Source organism: Chionomys nivalis, chromosome X, assembly GCF_950005125.1.
Source record: "Chionomys nivalis chromosome X, mChiNiv1.1, whole genome shotgun sequence".
NCBI classification, from domain to species: Eukaryota; Metazoa; Chordata; class Mammalia; order Rodentia; family Cricetidae; genus Chionomys; species Chionomys nivalis.
Window position 1 is genome coordinate 73,093,078 of NC_080112.1, and position 23,153 is coordinate 73,116,230.

At 40.0% G+C, this 23,153-nt stretch overlaps 1 protein-coding gene across 3 annotated transcripts; it reads right to left on the reverse strand.

The window, feature by feature from the left end:
• Window positions 1–10: 10 nt before the first annotated feature.
• Window positions 11–22,911, reverse strand: Rlim (ring finger protein, LIM domain interacting). 3 transcript variants are annotated; one of them, XM_057759166.1, is made up of 7 exons: window positions 22,703–22,911; window positions 20,856–20,918; window positions 20,385–20,495; window positions 18,058–18,169; window positions 8,936–9,125; window positions 8,052–8,138; window positions 11–6,837 (listed from the first exon to the last, which is right to left on the reverse strand). In XM_057759166.1, exons 5-7 carry the CDS (start codon window positions 9,099–9,101, stop codon window positions 5,273–5,275), a joined length of 1,818 nt encoding a protein of 605 aa, XP_057615149.1. In that variant the 5' UTR covers window positions 9,102–9,125; window positions 18,058–18,169; window positions 20,385–20,495; window positions 20,856–20,918; window positions 22,703–22,911; the 3' UTR covers window positions 11–5,272. The 3 variants fall into 3 exon arrangements, with proteins under 3 accessions (XP_057615149.1, XP_057615150.1, XP_057615148.1); XM_057759167.1 differs by lacking the exons at window positions 18,058–18,169; window positions 20,385–20,495 and adding an exon at window positions 15,648–15,793; XM_057759165.1 differs by lacking the exons at window positions 18,058–18,169; window positions 20,385–20,495.
• Between the last annotated feature and the right edge of the window lie 242 nt (window positions 22,912–23,153).

Sequence of the window (23,153 nt, forward strand, 5' to 3'; positions counted from 1 at the left end):
AGCACAAATGATCACTTCATGCATTTTATTGATAGTCTATATTTTAAGTCTGCAGTATGACATTGTACATAGGGAAAAAGCTTCTTCCTAAAAGATAGCTATTAATAATCAAACCAGATTTAATGAATGACCTTTCAAGGTCTTGTTCTGCATTAAACAAGTTAAATTTTAGCAGGTGTAAAGCACTGTACAAAAAAGGGTACATTCTCAAAATTTAATACAGGGCTTCCCAACCAGGAGTTTGTTGGATCAGATACCGGAGAAGGGTGTTTCATTCAGATTTAAATGGTAAGAAAATGAGAAACCAGACAAAGCAAGCCAAGTAAATTCACTTCCCTTTGTGCTCCTCTGTTGCTTTCTGAAAATGGATCCCGGGTCAGGAAGCCCTGCTATGGCCATCACTTTAGTCTTTACACAGCATGCACACATGTGCTTTGTGTTCAAAGATTTAAGGTCTGCCCTTTTCAAAACCTTTCAGGTTCTTATGGGCTTCAGAGCTTTCCAGGATTGCTGCCCAGTTCCTTACAGGCACTCAAGTAAACATCTGTACCAAAGCAGCTTTTCCTGGCAGAAGACAGACATAGGTCCAAAACCAGGCAAACTGCGTACCTACTCCCACCGGGACACTCACAGGGCCCTATACCTTTAAAAGCAGCACCAGGAACAAATGGAGCCATCAAGAGGTAAAATGCAAACGCTGGACAGTTTTAACATATAAAAACCAATCTGTTAAAAATGTTAGTAACAGGGCACTGAACAGAGTTAAGGCTGGGCAGCTGGCCTGACTACACATTGGAACTGGAAACAATCAAGATGAGAAACAAGGCACAGTGGCATGGCAGGCTCACTTTCACTGCGCGTCTCTAGACAGCCGCTCATTCAAATGGCTACAGAGCAGCTGTGGGACTTTAGCACACAAATCCCTTCTGGGTGGGCTGACACACCTATAATCCCAACAATCAGGAGGATCACAAATTCCAGGCCAACCTGGGCTACAAAACGAGACCCTCTCAAAATACCAAAACAAAAAAGTCCCAAGCATCTCACCATACCTCTGAGATTTGAATCCAGACATCTACATGGACATGAAAACAATCATAAAATTGATACTTAGAAAAAAATTCCCGGTAGCAATTCTATTCTACGCTGTAGGCTTTCAGATCTAAGGTATGGTGACTTACAGAGGCCACTCACTTCCTGGAGTGTTGGAGAGTATTTAAAAACGTTCCAGTGAAGGGAAAGAAACCCTTATTTCAAAGTGCTGAGCTAGGTTTGGTGACAAGTACCTGTATTCCCAACATCCAAGAGGCAGAGGCACAAGGACTGCCACAAATTTGAGGCCAGTCTGGTCCAGAGAGTTCCAGACCAGCTAAGAGTGCACAGCACAATACCCTACATCAAAACACGGTAATTCAGAATGCTCAAAAAAAAAAAAAAAAAGGTAAAGGGGAGATATTGAGGTCACAGCTGTTTTTATTTGCTTACACTGTGACTTAGAAATACTCTTTCCTCAGACCTTGCCACGTGAAGCATGATACAGCAATGTACATTGAAAAAGTTTTCTGAAAAGAAACATTTAGTAGGTAACTCAATTACAACACTGTTACTGAGCATAAACATACTGAACTGTACTGAAGGGGAAAAGCAGACACCCTCACATGTGTGCTCTCCACCTGTTACAAAGGTACAGAGAGAATACTTTGGAGAGCAACAATCAGAACTGTCTTAAGACCCTAAGTGCTCTGTAAGTGTGGCTCCCAGGTTCTGCACACTGATGGTAAGAGTGTGACAGGGAAGCCAGTCAGGAAAAACATTTTTAAAAAAGTCAACTAAGGCAGATTACAAATGATTTCCTTTCACAAAAAAATTAAAAAAAGTCTCCTCCATCTGTTTAAAAAACAAGGTCAACTACAAGGTGCTACTGCATTCTAGCAAACAGTTAGAAATGGCCTTTAATAGTCATTTGCAACATTGAACTCTTTATCACGAGTATTTGGAGAACCGACTTAAAGTCATAGAAGCAGGTGGTTAAATACAAAATGTGCTAAATGTTAACCCTTCATAAATATAAGACATTGACAAAAACAGAGAATACTGGGCACAGAAATAAAGTTTTTCCAGGAGAAAAAAAAATGCTTAAGGTAACAGAGCTAAGCCTTATCCTACCTTGGATGGATTCTGATAATCATGTCCCTAAAGACTGAGTATCTCCTGGCACATTTCCTTATTAAATGGACAATCATCTGTTTTAACACTAGCGTGTGAGCCTCCTCCCTCTCCCCAATGCCACCTCAATTAACATAGTGGTACGACTATCATGTTCTTTTCAGGGAAAATGTTCCAATTTCCCAACACAGCTCTCTTCAGTGTTACTGCAAATAGCCTGCCTTTTTTTTTTTTTAACTTGTTCAACTTGGTTTTCAGCACTAATAAATCTCAACATTGTAAGCTGCATGGAATAAAAACAAAACACTGCAAACCTTCACACTAGTAAGCGGATTAAAAAAACATTTGAAATCTTTAAGGAAAAATCAGGCTTTAGTACTTTCCCCTATGCTTTGAACAATGGAATCTCCAACATTATTACTGCATGAAGTTCAAAGTAGGCCTTAAAGACAGAACCTTTCTGTAATAAAGAAAAAGTGCAAAGATACAAAATGAAATGTAAAGTCTTTTGTAAGAATAGGTGTTTGGACACTGGTGAGTAAAAAGACTTTCACTCTTTACACCTGACACCTATATGAACAACCTTATCTTTAACGTCTGCAACACTAGTAATATATAATAGTCATGGACTTGGTAAAATGAAAAAGCAACTCCCACTAAAAATACTTGTATTCGTTCTACAGAACCCAAGAGATAGGAATCCTATTCGAAAGGGTCCACATGCACGTCAAACATGTGCATTCTACTGAAGTCTAGAAATGGGAAGATTGATTTCCAGTGTCTCTGAAGAGCTTCAACATCTGCATTCATAACTAGCATCCTGCTTAAGTTACCTCTGACTTCAGTACTTCGCAAACGAGTAATATGATTGGGGAGTTCAGGGAGGTGCCTGTTGTCAGTAACTTCATGTTTAGAATGTGCTGCAGCTGTTTTTGAGCTATAGAAAATGAACACCTCCAACATGGAACATTTTTATCAAGAGGAAAATGGATTTGTTTTTAGTTAATCAGAACTATTCTGCAGATCTGAAAACCATAGAAAGGTGACAAGGAGGCTCACAAATATAAAGGAATCCTGACTTTTACATGGACAGTTCTTTTAAAAAGATAAAAATGTATTACATAAGCGCCATAAACAGTGAAATCTGCTTATATTAAAAAAAATAAGTGAAGCTTTGTTTGGACATTATTTCCTTGCAAGAGCAGTACATATCCTTTGTAAACAACTACCATATTTACAATTTCATTTCCTTGACACTTAGGTAGGACTGAAAGCCAGAGGAAAACATGAAAGAATGAACTTTGAAATAATCTGTACTGCTAAGGTGGTATCAGTGAGGGTAAGCAGATTTGGGTAAAACAGTTTCTAGAATTCCGGACTAATCTGGGCAGTTAGCTCATTTGGTGAAAGGCCAGGGATGTGCCCGTTCAATCCAACTTCTCTTCTGGCCTGGCAGCTTTCTCCAGGGAACCAGCTAGGCTAATCTTAACCCCAATCAATCTCAAAAGAAAAACCAGGCAAGAGTACTGGGGGTTATCACAATCTAATCTTACCTCTAAAAAAGAACAGTAAAGTGCGTGTCCATAGATGTGAGCTGGACATCTTATCTTCAAATATGGGCAACACAACTAGAATTTGAATTTCAAATAACCCAACATGCCTCACTTTCAATAAAATATAATCTCTTAATTTATGAATGTCTTTTAAATGTGGCTTGTTAGATCTGCTAGATACAGCAATGAAGTATCGACAAGTGTGCACTAGTACCTTACATGAAATCTCGAAAACAAGCAAATCCGAGACTTTTCCAAAAGCACACTCATCTGTACCAACTGAAATCCCTACCTTAAAATTGGTTTAGAAATCTCTTTCCTCCACCTTTTGTTTTTTAGGAGCAGATTGTAAAAACATCAATTTAACTTATGCTAGGTGGTAGTGGTTTGTTTTTTAAAAAACCAAAGACAGCTCTGCCAAATTTGTTGATCTTCTGCTTCATCTATTCAAGAAGGATACTGGGTCAAGCTGCTGTGGCTATCACTGTAGGAAACCAGTTCAAGTCCTTATCACTGTCATGATGAAAATGTTCCATTCTCCAGAGCAGTGTTCTTACCCTCTATCACTTCCTGCCTAAATCCAAGTTAAAATTCATGATTTCCATTGGGTTTTAGTGCAGTTTGATTCTACATGGTCCTTTCCTTTCCATGTCACAGTAGCTGTTCTCAAATACATTAAATAGAGATATGTTCTGCTCTTGACATCTACACACTTACAAAAGCAGCTTCGTACTTTGTTTGGTGTGTTTGTTTTACTATGCTGGCTCACAAAAAGCAGTTCTCATTTCTAAGCATGGTACTTTACAATTTTGAATGCATTAATACAACAGTGCATTGGAAAAGTACTGAGCCTCTACAAAATAGCTTTACATTTTTAAACAAATGAATGTGATTTTTTTCACTTACACAAGCATAGGCTTTTTAATATTTCCACAAGATAAATATCTCAATTAAACTCTAAGTTCATTCTATTGTGTGCCACAGTGATGGGCTTAGGACAGTTAATACACGTAGAAGATCCTAACTGTTTAGTGTTATTTACACTGGTATGTCCATCATCACCTAATCTGGAAGGTGAACAAACAATATTCAGAATGTGACTGAATTTGTGTCAACAACTGGGAATGGTATAGTTTTAATTAATCACTTACAAAACATATAATGGAACTTAGTCTTGAGTGGGAATTTTCTTCATGCCCCTCTTATGGTCTGGGAAACCTAAAAAGAGGTCAAGATGATAAAGGAGCCACTGCTAAGGCAGACCTTATGGTAACAAAGGGAAAATGACAAGTGTACATGGGTAAATTATCAGTAACAGCTGAGCAATTATCTGGTATTGAAATCAAACACTGAAGTCCTAAAACGTTGCTTCTGTAATATTCTTTCTATCCTGAAAGAGAAACTAGAGAAAAGACATGACTCCCTCAGAAAGCAATGACTCAATTCAGGTTGACTTTATATTTAAGCACCACTTAAAAAGTGGACATAAAGCAGGTGATTTTCCGTTTGCCCATCACTATTCCAGCCACACAGCTTCCAGAGTTCTGTTCTCACTACACAACACTTTCTCTGTTCCCAGAAGATAAGACGGCCCTGCGACAAATAGGACAGGTGGAATTCTCCGATAACCAGCGGTCGATGCAGTGGACGTGGTACTCATGGGAGCAAGGTAGCTTACGAAGTTTGTTGCCTTCCGTATATTCCGTAATGCAAACACTACATGTCTTCAATGCATCATTTTCACCAAAACTTCTCATTGCCAAGTTATCAATCTGTTCTTTGGTGAGTCCTCTAGGTTGGTCATCATCATCCTCATTTAAGAGGAAAAACTGAGCCAGACTAAGGAATGGCAAAGTGCCACTCTCATCAAATATAACTGGGGCCCTATGTCGGCCCTCTCTCCTGGCACCTGGTGCGAGAATTCGGGTTCCTTCATTACTGCCTTCAAACATCTCTGAGCTACTTTCTGAACTTTCACCATTGGAACTGGAGCTGGAGCCGGAACCAGAGCTGTTACCACCAGAGCTCCCTCTTCCACTCCGTGTCTCTATTCTCTCCGTATTTCGAGTGGGAACTGAGATACTAGGCTCTGAGTCACTGTCACTGTACATAAAGTAACTCAGCTCACCAAAACCTGTCATTATCTGCCTTAACATGGTTTGAATTGCAACAGATGTAGTTTCACTCAATCCAGTATTTAAGATTCTACGAATGGGAATCCTGATAGTACTCACATAGGTTCTCACGCCTGCACGTTCAGAACGTGAGAAGGTGCGCCTAAAACCCCCACGTTCACTTTCATAAGTGACTGTGTTGTTTGGGGTCTGAGACCTTGACCGAGTTCTGCTAGCTATGCTATCTCTCTGCCGGTATTCTCCTGGACGAACTCTTCTGACTTGAAGATCAAGGACGATGGTTGGAGGTCTTTGACCAGATCCTGCACCTTCACCATTGGTACCCGTGTCTGAAGAACTTGCCCCTTGAGCGGCAGAATTTCTCGACCCAGAAGCTGCAAAAAGACCTCTACCTAGCAACTCGGGTCCACTTATCTGCTGTCTCAAAGTCACATGGTGACGGGTTCTAGAACTTCCTTCAAGCTCGTTTACTAAAGGGTGCTCAAAAGTCTGAGATGAGATGCTATGATGAGATCTTCGTGGAATTTCATTTGCTGGGTGCAGAGGAGACCTACTTCTTTCAGCTCTGGCTCTGGTTCTCCGGTGTTCTGGGCTCCGGCTTCTTGCCCTCCTCTGACCTCTGGTGGATGGCACTTCTGTTAATGCTACAGCAGAACTGCGTTCTGACCTAGATGGTCTGGCAGATGATGTCTCAGATGCTGAATTTTCCATTTGTCTTTGGCTGCTGCTGTCCATGTTTTCTACACTAAGACGTCTAGCAGATGGTTCATTTTCATTCTCTGAGGTTTGGCTTCCATTATTACGGTTAACATTTATCTCTAAACTAAATCTGAAATCACCACTGTTTGGATTAGTCCGGCTCACTGCCCTCCAGGACTGATTTCCTCTCTGACCACTTCTTGTTGTATTGCCAGTCTGTCTGACAGAGTTAAGCCAATCTATTATAGAGTCACCATTGGACATGTCATCTGAAGAGTCTCCACCTGTTTAAGACAAAGAAAGGGGAGGAGAGAAAGGAACTACAATAATTAGGACGATCATATAAATAACATTAAAGGACTTTGCAATTCTGAATGAATTTTACATTTATAGATCTTATATTGTATACAACACTGATTTCTAAGTGAAAAGCAAAAAAAAAAAGGTCACCACACCATGAGTCACAGCATTAGGAAGGTTGAGAAGTGCTGGTTTAGGAGAAGCTACGAGACTGTGAGAAGGCTACATGTTTTTTCTAGCCTACTGTCTAAACAAAATCAAACAACACAATTGCTAGCTGTGGGGGCTAGTGTTCATATTTTCGTTCCAATTATATTTCTACCAAATTCAGTCTCTATTACTTCATCTAGGGGCCTAGCTTAAGTGCCTTTGATAATATGAAGTTGCTTTAAAATACAAGAACTTTGTAGTCATAGTAAACCTATAAACAAGGCTAATGGTTTATAACTACTTGAATATTTGTCAATATCAAGATTTTAAAATACCACAAAAATGAAGATCATACGAAATGAATAGCCTGAACCTGGAGTAACAGTATACCTAGCAGTGTGTTTACGAACTAATATACCAGCACCAGCTCCTAGGTTACGGTCAATCTGTTTCCTGCGGAGAGGGAGGCACCAGTCCTGAGCTTAGAGCCAGCTTGCTTACTTAGCAGCAGCACTGACACTCTGAGCCAGTTAATGCTGGGAACTGTGGTGTGTTTTGTAGATCATCAGAATGGCTGGCAGTATAGCTGCCCTCTGCCTGCTAGATACTAAGAGCAAACCCTCACCAGTTGTGTCAATCAGTATCTGCAGTCATTGCTAATACCCCCATGTGGAACAAAATTACACCCAGTCGGAAGGCACTAGGGCAGGCAAAGCAGTTTCCTTTTTGCTGATGAAGCCATACATATAAACAAGGAACTAAGTAGTAGGAAATTTCAATGGATAAGGAAAGCCAAGGGGAGGAAATCTCATTTAAATAGACTACTTCTCACTGTGGCCCAATTAACACAAACAACCCAAAAGGTGAGGCAGAAAACAGCATGCTGACTTTCTCATTCATACATTAAGAAAATGCCACCTCTCTTTTTATGAACAGTTACTTATCACTAAATTAATTTGTGGCATTTCTGGATAACCTTTGGCTGACATTTACTATTATGAATCTCCTATCATTCCATCAACTGCCCACCTCCCAAAGCACAGTGTACCTCTATTTCCATCTGAGCTCTGTTGTGGCGGTGGGCCCTCTTTTATTTGCTGTAGTCTTCTGAGCAACTCCTCCTCAGTGCTTTCGCCTGAAAGTTAACAATGTTGGTCAAATTACAAATGGAGATCGATCTATAAGTCAGTTTCTGACTTTTTTCCACCCTCAGGACTTGTTTTGAAGGGTTTACCCAGGCTGTCTTCAAACTCAACAACCTCATGCCTCAGCGTCCTGTGCAGCTGGGATCACAGGCACATGCCACCAGGTCACCTCTGGCTTTGTTATCTGCACTTTCAATTGAGTGACTGACTTGCCAGTAACCACACCAGGTAACAGCAAAACCGTTCAGAATTGCAGTTAAGATTAATTCTAAAGTCTGGTACTGTTTGCTCAAAATGCTCCACGTAGTCTTGCTAATAAACCCATCCATAGGTTGGTGGAAATAGAAATAGGAAGGAAGACGTAGAGTGAGTTCTGACTAGGATCAAATGAGACCTTACCTGAGTGAAAGAGAGTGACTAAGGACAAAGTTGTCATTTTCCCCACGGCTAACTCTAGGGTTACAGTTGGGACACAGTCAGAGAATAAAGGATGACAAAATAAGATAAGTCTGTCCTAGAAACTAAAATCCTATTAGTTTATAACTGGATGCATGGCTTGCTAACTAAATTGTTCAGCTCAATTTTATTTAATCCATTTTACTAAAAATTTATATGATTGTTCCAATTATTAAAGAATGGAATCGGACAATAAATTGGACAGGCAGTAAATGCCATTCAGCATCTCTTTGTATTAATAATTTTTTTGTTAAAGAAACATATTATACAACAAGCTATTTCTTAAAAACCGAGCAACCTACATATATAACTTTCCTTAGATGTAGCTTACCTGGGGTGCCCAGCAAATTGTTGTCTCTCATAAGTCTATAGTCTTCTTCGCTCAGGTTATTTACAAATTGATAGAAAGCTTCTTCCCGATCCAATCGATCCATCTGACTTCTGCGCTGTGCTGCAGATTGGTCATTTCCTTTATCGTTAGAATCTGAGTTTTCCATCTTGATGAACAAGTGGAGAATTATCTGAAAGAGAAACTCTAACGTGAATGCCATGATGCATTCGACAGTCTTACTTACATGGAAATCTAAAATGCATATATAGAAGTGAGTTTTAAGAAAAACAAATGAAACATAATAGGAAATCTTGGAAAAGTACTAGGAAGACTAGGTCGGGAAGTCAGCAAACTACATGCTTGGGCCAAATTCAGCAATGTGGCCTTTTATCTTCTCTGTAATCTAAAACTGGTTTTTACATTGAAGTGCTAGGAACTAAACCCAGGACCTTGCCTGCATGCACTCCATCATGAGCATACAATTCCAATTCCTGGGTTTTAGTTATTTGAGTCAGGGAAAGCTCTGTGTGGTCCAGTTAACTCAAACATGGCTCTCCTGCCTGGGCCTCTTGAGTGCTGGACTTGCTTACAGAGGTGTGCCACAACGCATGGCCACATGCACAAGAATGTTTGTGATGTGTGAAAACTATGGAATACACACTTTGGGACTCATAGTCTTCCTGGAGCACAGCCACTCATCCACGCTTGTGTTGTAATGGCAGAACGGACAACTGTGACACACTGTAAGTGTTTTCCCCACTGCTGTGCACTGCTGCTCTGAGCGCTTTCAGTTACCTCAATGCAACTGTAACTGGATAGTATTTCAAATATGGCATGTGGATCATCCCATGACTTTTAAAAAATGTACAAGCACACTCACTGTGGCAACTGAAAAGTGTACTTTGAACACTGCACATAAAGGCACAGCAAAAGATACCTAATATTCACCAGATTAGATGACCAAGGCCACACTTAGGCAGATACTATGAATGCACTAAAGTAGTACAAAATTAGACTAAAATACGTGTCAAAATACTCCCAGTACAAGAAACCTATGCTCTACAAATTAGAAAACTCAAGTTGAAGGATTTCATCTAAAACATTTCTTCATAAAAAATTTACACACTGGAATATTAATCAGCTGTTAAAAATGAAATTATGGAATTTACAGGTCAATGGATGGATCTAGAAAAATTCATCCTGAGGTAACCCAGACTCCAAGAAAAATAGGGTTTTCTCTCATAGTCACATATTATTATCTTTTAAGCCATCAATAGACATGTTACAATCCATATAACCAGAGGCTAGGTGTCAAGTAAGGGACTTTGGGGGAGGGTTTTGCTTGCTGTTTGTTTTCTAAGGCGGGTAGAGTTGGGTGAGTGGACATCTAGGAGGAGTTGGGGGAGGGGAAACCATGGGTAATATACTGTATGAAAAAGTTTCAATAAAAAAATTTGAAAATGAGGATTTAAACCAAGTTTCCAAATGGCTTATTTTCTCCTGAGCAAAAAAAGCTATTTTATCAATGGTAATCTTGTTTAAGGGCAGAAATGTATACAAAGGAAATAAACTCGTTAGTATTAGCCTTTTGGTCAATTATAGTCCTATATAACGTTGAAGGTACTGGACATGCTGTCACTGACCACACAAGGAATAGAGTGGCTAGTGATGGGTTAACAAATACAACTGACAGCATACAAGTGTTCCTTTCCCTGGGCAAGTGTTGATTATTCAAGTATAAAGTAGCTGGACAACTAGTCCCATGAACAGTCTACATGAAACAACAAATGAGAACATAGCCCAGTAATTTAGCATAACTTAAAGCAGCCCTGCCAAGATGATTTATAAATGAAATAATAAAAATATATGTGGAGTAAGAAAAAACCTGGTAGAAGTATTTACAAAGTTAGGTAAAAATGCAAGATGTTTATACAGTTTTTGGGTACCCATTTTATTTTCTTCAAAAAGTACTCTGAAGAAAATATTAGAACCCATCATACTACTGAACCAATAGTGTCAATGTAAACCTCATTCTTGTGGCTTTAATCATTTTTAGTTGTATGAAGATTTTTTTGTCAAAAATCTTTTTTTGTTGTTGTTGAGACAGGGTTTCACTATGTAGCCTTGGCAGGCCTAGAACTCACTTTGTAGACCAATGTGGTCTCAAACTCAGAGATCTGTCTGCGTCTGCCTGAGTGCTATCATAAATTTCCCACTTTGTTTTAAAGATAGGGTCTTGCAGCCTAAGCCTTAAACTCATGGCAAACCTGTTTCATATGAGCCACAGGCCACATGCAGCATTTTAATGGCTTAACAATGGTTAGATTTTATTGTGATTTGTAGGACTTGGGTAAAAGATCAATTTTTTTCTTAACGAGAACCTCAAATACTACCTTCAAACCATAAATGGCTTGAGGAATTAAGTTTGGCTGGTAACTAGCAGAGAATGTGCCTTAATGAATAACAAGACAATGCTGAACTTAAAATCACTGCAATAGTAGGGAACACTGGCATCACAGGCTATCAAAGATATGAGAGTTCCATTATAACCTCTGAGTTCCAACTACAGTTCCAAAAGTGCAAAATGAACTTCCTCAGCTTAAACTTCGCACTAGGGCTGGAGCAACAGCTCAGCTGTTAAGAGCATTTGCTGCTTTAGCAGAGGACTCAGATTTGATTCTGAGCACCAACATGACAGCTCACAACCATCTGGAGCTCCATCTCTATGGGGATCTGACACTCTTTTCTTGGCCCTGCAGGTACTAATCACTTGGTACACATAATACATGCATGCAGGCAAAACCACCTATACACATAAAAAATAAAAATTCACACAGTGTATAGCTGAGGACCTTTTATCTACCCTTCAAGGGGAAATAGCCATCCTATGTAATAATATACTAAAAGGTACACTTGGGAACTGAATCTCTAAGAGCAGAATATGCAAATTAAAACCAAGCCTGTGGACTGGTAAAAAGACTGGTAAATGCAAGTGAAATGGCATTTTCAAAGATGAAACATGCACAACCCCTGCCCACAAATCCACAAATGACACACAAATGAAGACATGTAAAAATCTCATTTCAAGCTACCCACAGTGAACAAACATTTGTGAATGGTCAGTAAGGCATACTAACTTTTAAACTTCTGAAAAAAAATAATTGCTTCCTAAAAGGAATGCCATTTTTCTCTAGGTGAACTTGCATTAGGTGATAATGTGCTCAAGTATTATTATTACATGGTGAATTTATTAGCAAAACCTTCACTAGCCCAGTCATGGTGGTACAAGCTTTCAATCCAGATTTCAACTCAGGAGACTGAGGCCAAAGAATGTTTTGGAATTTTTTACACAGGGTTACATGTAGCATAGGCTGGCTTCAAACTCAATCTTTCTGACTCCATGATCCAAGCACTGTGGAAACAACTGTGTGTGCTACCATGCCTGACTCTGAGAACAAAGGGTTTTGAATTTCTAGCTAGCCTAGGAAATAGAGTAAGATCTCATTTAAAAAATAAGAACAACAACAACAAAAAAAAAACCAAAACCAAACAACAACAACAAAACAAATGGAATTTGGACTTCTCTCTTTCACCTAAGGTTCACATGCTGAAATCCTAACCCTCAAGGTTATAGCATTAGGAAGTAATGATTAGCACACCCTTCTAAGAAAACCTTAAAGAATACCTTGACTTTTTCATCAATATCAATAAGAATACAGTGAGAGTCATGAAGTCAACCCTTACCAGACACCAAGCTGCCCAGGCCTTGAGTCTAACTTAATTCTTCTGCCTCCTGAACTCTCTTAAGACTTCTGTTGTCTATAGAATATGCAGCTTAGGGCATTCTATTATAGTAGCCCAAACCAACAAAGACAATATGAAAATTGAAATTTATAATTTATCCCTCCCGAAAAATGCAACAATGTACCAGAATCTTCATAAATCAGTCCAAAGGAACAAAATCCAAATCCTATTCCAGATTTTGAAAAAAGCACGAAGAGACCTGCTCCTGTCAACTTTTGCCCACTTACTTACCTATAGCTTAAACATAGCCACACCCACATCTCCATTCTGTTTTTGAGACAGGGTTTCTCTATGTAATAATCCTGGCTGTCCTGGAATTAGCTAGACCAGGCTGGCCTTGAACTCAGCCTCCTCTGCCTGCCTCTGCCTCCCCGAGTGGGCGTGCCATTATACCCAGATTATACTACTGTTCTTAAAACTACTCTTATTTTTGCTAAAGTCAATAAGATGAGCATGACAAGGAAAAAGAGGGTAAGGGAAGACTAGAAGTCAGAGTGAACAGTTATGGAAGTCACATGGGCCAAGTATGAACAAATGTAAAAAAACAACACAAGCTACCATTTTTCCCTACAAGTTACCTATAAGTTGGTATTGGTAATGGTAGCAGTGACTACTTTTTTAAAACACAGAAAAGCACAAAGGGAAAGAAAACAAAACCCTCAAGCCATAAATAATTTCCAAAAGAAACCATCACCAATGTTTAATTAACATTCTTAAAGTAGTCAATGTTCTGGACACTATAACAAGTTAGGACAAAATCTACTTGTGAAAAATCAGTAAACAATTCCCCAAATAACTGCCAGTTGAATAGGTTTTGAAAGTATAAATCTTCCAAAGAAGGCAAAAACATCTGGTAAGTTCTGATATTTGAAGGACATAAACCTAAGGTAAAACTCACACGCCAACGAAAGAACAGTGTGCCACAGTGTTAAGAATAGCACCAAGGAGATTAAACCTGGAAGAAGCAGAAACCTTTGGAAAAATGGGGAAGATATAAAAACCAGTATCTGAGCTCAGCGTGTTGGCACACACCTGGAATCCAGTACCTAAGAGGCCTCAGAGGCACATGGATCTCTGAGTTTGAGGCCAGCCTAGTTTACATAGGCCAGCCAGGGTGGCACAGGTGTGTACGATAAACTCTCAGTGAACAATAAGGATGGGCTAAAATAAAAATGATAAATGTCAAATATCAAAGGCAATAAGTCAAAATAAAGCACAACAAAAATGGAATCCCAGCACCAAGGAAGCAGTGACAGAAGCAAATGGATCTTTGTGAATTCAAGGCCAGTCTGGTCTATGGATAGTGAGTTTCAGGGTAGCACTGAGACTCTACTTTTAAAGAAAAAAGAAAAGGAGGAAGAGGGAACAGAAAGATGCCTTCGAATAGAAAGGTGTAACACTGAAGAGAATACAACCATGGTGTCAAACTAGAGCCAAGAGTTGACAAAAATAACATTTTAACAAAACTGCCCCCAAATGGAGATGTAATTAGCAGCTAAAGCAAGTAAACCGCCTGAATGTGTAGTCGTATCATGTGGAAGTTAAACAGAAGTTAAAACAGACTGAATTCAAAAGACCCTCTGAAATAAAATGTCTCCCCGTTCTGGGGCTAGTGTCATATTGAGCTATATATTCCAATGATACAAAATTCTACCACTTTCTTGGCAAGGCCTATGGGAGTAATGAGACCCTGCCTCAAAACAGACCAAAAAGAGCAGCTCCAAACTCCTTTTACTTCCATAATGACATGCTGTTCTACAGTTCCCTACACTCATCAAAACATATTTGGGTGATCTCTCCACATATTTCTGCAACATGCTTTTACTCCAAAACTGCAAGCAAACTAGGAATACCTTGCTAAACAGAACACAGTGTTTGCAAAAGTAGAGACTTCCATCAAAGAAAGTCTGTTCTTTGCAGTTATTTTGGGGACAGGGAGAAAAATATCTGATTTGATTCAGTCCCTACTACTGCCCCAACTCTCAATCCTTTTGGCTTTAAAGTGTGCATTGGTTAAGAGTAGAATAAGTGAAGAGATTTAGGCACTGGGAAGGCAAATCCATCCTGCAGGGGCAGTCACATGGGGGTTTATGACTGCAAGAAGGTCCCAGAGCCTGAGGTGACTGCTTACAATTTGAAAGAAAAGGAAATTCTGAATGCAAGCAGTGATCTCAATGGCTGGTAAAGCAATCTTACTCTCAAATACTCAATTAACCTGGCCTCATTTTAAGGCAGGAGTCTCGCACTAGCTGTGGTCCAAGATGAAGAACAGTAATAAGCGTAACTCACAAGTTCTACTGTTTGATGAGTGAAAGAAGAATATTTTAAAGGTGAAGGTGTATCAAAAATGTTAGGGAACTCTGATCCAAATACAAACTTTTCTCTACCTTAGTATGAAAATATCAGGAAGAAATGTTAAAAAAATGTTTTCAGACATATATGATAAAAGGAATTGTGATCATGTCCTTGTAATTGAACTTGTAATGGAGAAAAAGGGCTGGGGCATATTGCTCAAGGACAGAGTGCTTGCCTAGTATGTATGAAGCCCTAATTTCCTAAGATCAGTAGAAGGGACAAAAAGGCCACCCTGCATTCCTTCCACATCAGAGAAGATCTTTAATTTACCACCTCATTCTCAAGGTTTAATATTTATGACACAGATAATATACTTGTACTTATGATTAGCTTCAGACATTTTCAAACAATAATTTCCTCAAACGATTGATTACCAATAAACCGAGCAGTGGTAGTACACACTTTTAATCTCAGTACTCAGGAGGCAGAGACAGGCAGATCTCTGAGTTTGAGGCCAGCCTGGTCTACATAGCAAGTTCAAGACAGCGAGGACTACACAGAGAAACTCTGTTTCAACACCCCCCAACCAAAAAGATTACCAATACAAGCCTACTGTAGAGAAAAATCCAGTTCTTGGGCCGGAGAGATGGCTCAGTGGTTAAGAGCATTGCCTGCTCTTCCAAAGGTCCTGAGTTCAATTCCCGGCAACCACATGGTGGCTCACAACCATCTGTAATGAGGTCTGGTGCCCTCTTGTGGCTGCAGACACACGGACAGACAGAATATTGTATAAATAATAAATAAATATTTTAAAAAAATCCAGTTCTTCTTAAAACACTTAGCTCTCTACCATGGTTATAAAACTATATCTATATCTATATATATCTATATCTAAAGATCTTTTTAACAGTTCTACACTTTTTAACAGTTCTAACAATCCCATAAAGTAGGAAACCCTTCTCAGTTTCACAAGTATGAATCCTGGTAATGGAAGGAGTGAACTGTCAAAGCCCTGTGGACAATAAATGGTCAGCAATTAAATGCAGGTCTACTGATTCCAAAGTCAATCAATTTTTCACTAAATGACTACTCCCAGTATATCCTGGATTGTGTGCTTTAAAATACATCCTTTAAATTCCAATAGGCATGGCCACTGAGTCCCATGGGCTTTTTATACCAGTCCTTGTAGAAACACTTTTGAACATGAAAAAAACTTTTTTGCCGTGCTGAGGATTGAACACATGCAAGGCAAGCACACTACCACACTGAACTATATCCTCATCACTCTTGGAGACATTTTTGCTATTAACTTCCCACCTTTAGCCTCCAAAGTAGCTGGGATTGCAGGCCCATGTCATAAAGCCCATTAACAAAACAGTTTTCAAATGGTAATAACTCTTCCACTGAGTTATACTCTTGGCCTGCAAAACACCTTGCACTGGCACAAATAGCCAAATTTTCTATTTTCTGAACTGCTTTTGGAGGGGCCCGGGCTCCCTATGTAGCCTAGTCCCATGTCACCATGCTGGTTCTGTAATTTTCTTCAACAGTGCTAGGAATGAACTGTGCATATTAGGCAAACACTCTACCACTGAGCCATATAGCTCAGTTTGTATCGTAGTCATTTTGTCAGCTTTATTTTTGTCAACAAAGTATTAGTTCAATAATACTAACACCAAAAGGAAAAAAATACCTGTTTGTTCAACCATAGTCAAATATGGTGATGGACACCTTAATCCCAGCACTCAGGGTAGGCAGATCTTTGTGGACAGCCAGAGTTACATAGTGAAACTGTCTCAAAATAGTTTAAACCAGCTGGGCAATGGTGGTGCAAACCTATAATCTCAGCAATCAGAGACAAAGGCAGGAATATCTCTGTCAGTTAAAGACAGCCTGGTCTATAAATGAAGTGCCAGGACAGCCAGGGCTCTATTATATAGACAACCCCTGTCTCAAAAAACCAAATCAAAAGGCTAAAGCATGAGATAGGCTGATGGCAAAGGTCTGTAATCCTAGCCAATAGAAAGACTAAGGTAGGAGGATCACAAGTTCAAGGCCTATCTGTGCTACAGGGGAGCCTAGGCAATTTTATGAGATGTGATCTCAAATCACAAAATAAAAAGCACTTGCCTGGAATGCATAAGACTCCAGGTTCAAATTCTAGTTCCACCAAAAATAATATAGAAAATTAAATCAAATGATCTACTAGATTTGAAGTCAGGATAAAAAGGACCATCATATATGTAGATACCAAAAGTGTTAAGAGTTTTTCTTTGTAGAATTTAAACAGTTTAAAGTTCATTAAATTTGTAATAGATAAACGGATGGAAGTTTAGCTGTGTTGTTCTGTCATCTCTCACTTTTAAAAATATAAAGCATTTACAAAAACAAAAAACAACAAACAAAAAAACAGGGCACTAGGCATGGTGAAACAAACTTTTAATTCCAGCACTCGAGAGGTAGCAGTCAGAACTCTCAAGTTCCAGGCTAGACAGGGCTACACAGTGAGACCCTGTCTCAAAAACAACAACAAAAAGAAGACAAGGACAGAGGGACTAGAGAGATAGCTATATGATGTAGAGTACTTGTTACTCTTACAGAAGACCTGATTTGATTCCCAACACTACGTGGAAGCTCACTACCATCAGTAACTTTGGTTCCAGGGAATTGGACATCCTCCCCGGTCTAAATGGGCAACAGGCACACACACGATGCATATACATACATACATACATACATACATACATACATACATACATACATACATATATACATACATACAGATAAAGTACTCATACAAATAAAATAACCTAATTTAGAAAGAAACAGGACAGGGTTGTTTTATTGCATTTATTTATGGGAAGATACTGCTTACCAACTATATGATTCGTTGAAATGTTTCCAGAAGTAGACTAGTAGAATATACAGTGTATTCAGAACTATTGAGACAGCATAGCAATGAGCTTACAGATGACCCAGATAGTAACCAACACTTAGCTTTGCTTATAATTTCCTATCTTTACCTCTTGTAAAGGGCAGATGAAAAATCCAGAACGGATTCAGGAATGTCCCTTATGTCTAACCTCTTCGCAGGAAGAGTACTGACTTGCAGTTCACAATTCCGACTACAACTCTCTAAAAACAATTCAATCGAAAGAATATTAAGAACTATAAAGTAAATGACAGAAAACTCTGCTATGCTATCAATTTATAGGGTCAAGTTAGTGGGAAGCCAATATGATGACATTTCATCCCACTCAAGTAATTCAGACAATGAATTTCATCTTCAACCACCATTCCATGTTCTTTTATTACTTTACCTCATTATATCAGAATTTGTTCTCTATAAACTCAATTTTGAATTGCTTCTTTTAAAATAAAAAATATAGCCGGGCAGTGGTGGCACACACCTTTAATCCCAGCACTTGGGAGGCAGAGGCAGGTGGATCTCTGTGAGTTCGAGGCCAGCCTGGTCTACAAGAACTAATTCCAGGACAGGAACCAAAGCTACAGAGAAACCCTGTCTCGAAAAACCAAATAAATAAATAAATACATAAAATAAAATGAAAAATATTTTCCCTAAAACACCTAGAGGATTAGACAGGAAGAGTTTCATGAGGTTGTTATATAATTAGCTCCAGAACAACTTGGACTTCTAGATCTTGCCTCAAAAAAATCAATAATAAAACACAACCAAAAAAGACTGGCATATCACCTATATCAATCACTTAATTTTAGTTGAGCAAAACAACTTTAAGATGAAACATGATGACAACTAACCAGTGTTCCTACCCAGAAATCACTGAGGGCAGCCCTTTAACCCTGGTCTGACCCATACACTAAGAACTTTTTATACCTGTACTTAGTCTATCATTACACACAAGTATCTCTCTCCACCCAGAAAGAATCATTCTCATCAAATTCCTTTAGACTGTCACAGTTGCAAGGACAGTATAATCTGCAGATGTGCAGTTATTACCTTTAACCTAAACACAAACACAATGTGTTGCTGTCTACTACAGATATTTGTCCAATACATACTGGTGCTGTTATGATTAATGAAATTAAAATCTTAAAGCATTGTAATATGAGAAAATCTAGAGCAAAAATTCTGGTGGGAAACCCTATGTTCAAAAACATATCCATAATTGAGGAATCCATCTTTGAAAAAAAAACCTCAGTTAATTAGAGGGGTAGGATAAGTGGCTTTACATCCCCATTCAAAGCTGAGAAAAAAATAATGAAGGAAAAAACAGACAGGGAACTATTACTATCTTAACCTTACTTATCAAAACTTCAGAGTACTATATAAAGTGGGACATGAGGATTTAGAAATCTCTGCTATCCAAAAATGTTAAAGAACTACACTCACAAAAGAAAATGTCCTCATTCTGGCACTAACCCAAAAATGCTGCACCTCATTGGTCTGGTTTTGATTATTATTTGCTACCCACTCAATGGTAACTCAAACGAACAGGATGCTAGTCACTGAGGTATTCTATTTCCCAGTCCTATAGGATTCTGGAAAAAGTACATGTAACACAATTCTGTAAATGTAAATGGTCCACCTGACTTGCTCTTACTGGAAGCCTTACTACAATGTTTACTGAAAGATAGTGGCCAACATTTCTAAAGACTTCATTGAGCTATTTCTTTAAAAAGAGTATAGATTATAATTTTTTTTGAGACAAGGTCTCTCCCTATGTAGAATTGGTAGGTCTAGAACTCACTGTTTAGACCATGCGGGTCTCAAATTGTAGTGACCCTATGTCTGCCCCTGCCAATGCTAGTATTCCAGATGTGGGTCACCGTGACATACACTGATTTTATAAAGGATCTCTATCAACTTACACCAAGACCAGAAAAGTTGAAACAGAAACTATAACAAACCACCCAAATAATATGTAGATTCTGGACAACTCTCACCTGTTCCACTGAGGCAAACTATTTTTACGAGTTAATGACAGTTTTGGATGCAGAATAAGTTACAGATTACCACTTTTAACTTCCACTAGCTTTCTGATGCAACTGGATAGCAAACAGGTATTAAAAGTTTGGTGCCTTGGTGTTGGACAGACCTGAGATAAAATGAAGGCTCCACACACACTAATTTTTAACAAATCACTCAACTTTCTCAGAGTAGTTTGTTTCCTCTTTAAACTAGAATATCCTCATGAAGGCCTGACTGAGGATTATGAAATAAGACATGCCAAAGCCAGATCCTAGCACACACTCCTTCAAGAGAAGTTTGTTATAAATGTAGCCCAGGTACTATCCAGTAGAGTTTGCTTAGGACAATCCAAGCTTGCACCTATTTCCTAGGAATACTTATTAATAATGTTCTACTTACTTTGAAGTGTCCTGGTTAGTGTAAGCAATTATGAGGTTATCTTACAATGTTGATAACAGTGACAGAATTAATTCCAACTAGAGTAATGTATACCAATATGGCTTCTTGAATCTTGAAGGGGAAGAAAAATAAAATGGCAGATAAAATAACTCACATTCTATTGAGATTTCATTTAGCTACTCACCAAACATTTAAAAGCATGTTTTTATACCCAGGTATTTCCAACAATATCTTAAAGCAGCTTAATTTTTTCTTTTAGTGCTATAAACGTTTGGCTAATTTTAGATTACTTAATAAAACCCATACCTAAAGCATAGGTGATTTTCAGGTACCCTTTGAATTCACAGTAAAAAAGCACCCACCCTCATCGTGAAGAACCCATTCAACCACAGGGACTATAGAACCCAACAACATATATTTGCAAATACATTCTACGTATACATCATCAGGAGACGAAACAAAAAAAATTACCTGTCTGTTATGACATAGTACTGAAATCCAATAAGCTGGATTTTCAGTTTTCTTCACTCCGCTCTAGAAGAAAAAGAATTCATTAGTCTTCCTGTTAGAAGATCCACATTTTCTTTTTAATAAAACAAATTCTCAAAAAACACATATCATATGTATTTTGGTTACATGCATCATAATCCAAATTAATTCAATGTTAGTATTAGGGTATTTGGGTAACTAAGGAGGTCAGAGGGAAGCAGGAGTTAGATAAAACATTTTCTTTTAAAGGCCAAGAGGCAACCTACCTTTTACTATTAGCTTCTTTAAAACAGGCCTTTCCTTATCAGACTAGTCATTATTTTCAGATTCTAAAAGTCACTTTCAAGGACTTCTTTGGTACACTACACCAGCCTAAGGCAGAAACTATAGGAATAAAACCATCCGGACATCTTAGGCTAAAGAATGTTAGCGACCTTTTTCAGTAAGAGGAACTGCCGAAAAATAGCCCTCTAAAGGGTTGCTGGGGTTGGTCTTTCTACATAGTTAACCTGTATTTCAGAAACTGATTTGAGGAAAAGGCCGACCTGTAATTGTGCCTGCCTCTGCAGACGACTCTGATCTAATGGGAAGATGAGTAACTTTGTAATTATGAAGAATCAAAGAAATGATTAGCACTACATTTGTTATTTTTGGTCTTCAAGCATCTAAACGCACTGTGGTTAATTATGATTCAAGAAATGTAAGCAACTGATTTCTAGCAAAAAAAAAAAAAATATATCGTGAAGCCCGCCAGTAGTGCGTGAAAATCTGATATAAATCCTTTTGCCCCCAAAAGAAAAAAAAATGACCTTAATAACTAGGCTGCTAGGCCTCAGACTGCTCGACTAACCTGTGGAATAAGTATGGTGAAACTGTCCAGGGAAAGAACGTGGCTGTCTCCTCCATCTTGAAATTAATCAGCATAAGGGGAAAAGGGACTGAGTATTCAGGAAGCAGAAGCCCAACCGGTTAATACTAGTTACTAAGCTATGGCGTACGTGGCAGGTACCGCCCGCAGAAGCCGAGACCCTTAGGGGTTTTTCTGAGTGGGGGAGGGGTATGACTGCTGGCAGATCACACGGATATTAACTTGAAAATAATTTGGCTCAGTTCCCACACTTACCCAGGGAAAACAACCCGCAACGTCTTTTCCCTCCGTTTTTTTTTTCTTTCTAGATGAGGGGGGAAATCCTAGTAATGATCTAGCCAAGGATACAGCAGGGCTAAAGGAGCAAGGAAGCAAATCACATTTGTCCCCGATCCTCAGGGAAGATTGTCAACGTAGCCCCAGAGGACAACAAATTGCTAATGCCCTACAGAAAGGTTCAAAATGGGGCTTTGCGAATCCCAGGAACATCTGACGGCCCAAGAGTTCCTAACATCTGACTTAGAGCCCCTCCACCCCACTTCCCCAAACCGTAGCCCGATCCGCAACGCGGGGCGACGAAGGGGGGGGGGGAACTCGAGGAAAGAGAAGGACTGGAGACGCTTAGCTTCTCACGCCCGAGGCCCAAAGTCCAGGATGGCCTCTCGGGCCGGCGTTCCCAGCTTGGGAGAGAGGGCCGGGCCGCGAGTCCAGGGCCCGGGGAGGAAGTCCTCCCCACCTCCTTCCCCTTCTTCCACGAGCCGGCCGCCACCCGCCACCCAGCTAAAATGGCAGCGGCGACTACGCCACAGAGCCCCCCGGAGCCAAAAGCCCGGGGCCGGGGGCCGCGCGCGGGGTGTCTCGGCCGCAGCCGACCACTCGGGCCATTTTGAAGAGCCGCGGCGCCACTGTCTCGCACCAGCCCGACAGCCCGTTTCTTGGGGTACCCCATGCCTTCACTTACTCGGTGGTCCGGCCAGGAGCCAACTCGCTGAGCTCCGCCGCCTTCGCCGCCGCCGCTGCCACTGCCACAGTCTCTGGAGCGTCGCCGCGTCGTCGCCGCCCGCTCTCAAGCCCGCCTCCGAATGCCTGAGGGAGACCCGCCTCTAGCCTCTCAGCGCCCGTTCGGAGACGTAGCTCAAGCAGCCATTATCTTCCCCATTGTTACCTAGCTGTGACAGGAAACGACTGCCCACAACAGGAAGTGATGATGTCGCGTCCCGGCTTCACAGGCCCAGTCCCAGACTGCTAGCCAGCCAATCCCAGTTGATTCCTCGAAAAGCCTTAGTGGGCAGAGGCGGGGACCGGTAGACTACGACGAGGCGGGCGGCGGGTCGGGGGGGGGGGAGAGGGGGGAGGGGGGGTGTGCTGCTGTGACGCCCACCATGTGACAGGCCCCACCCTCCTTCGCCATT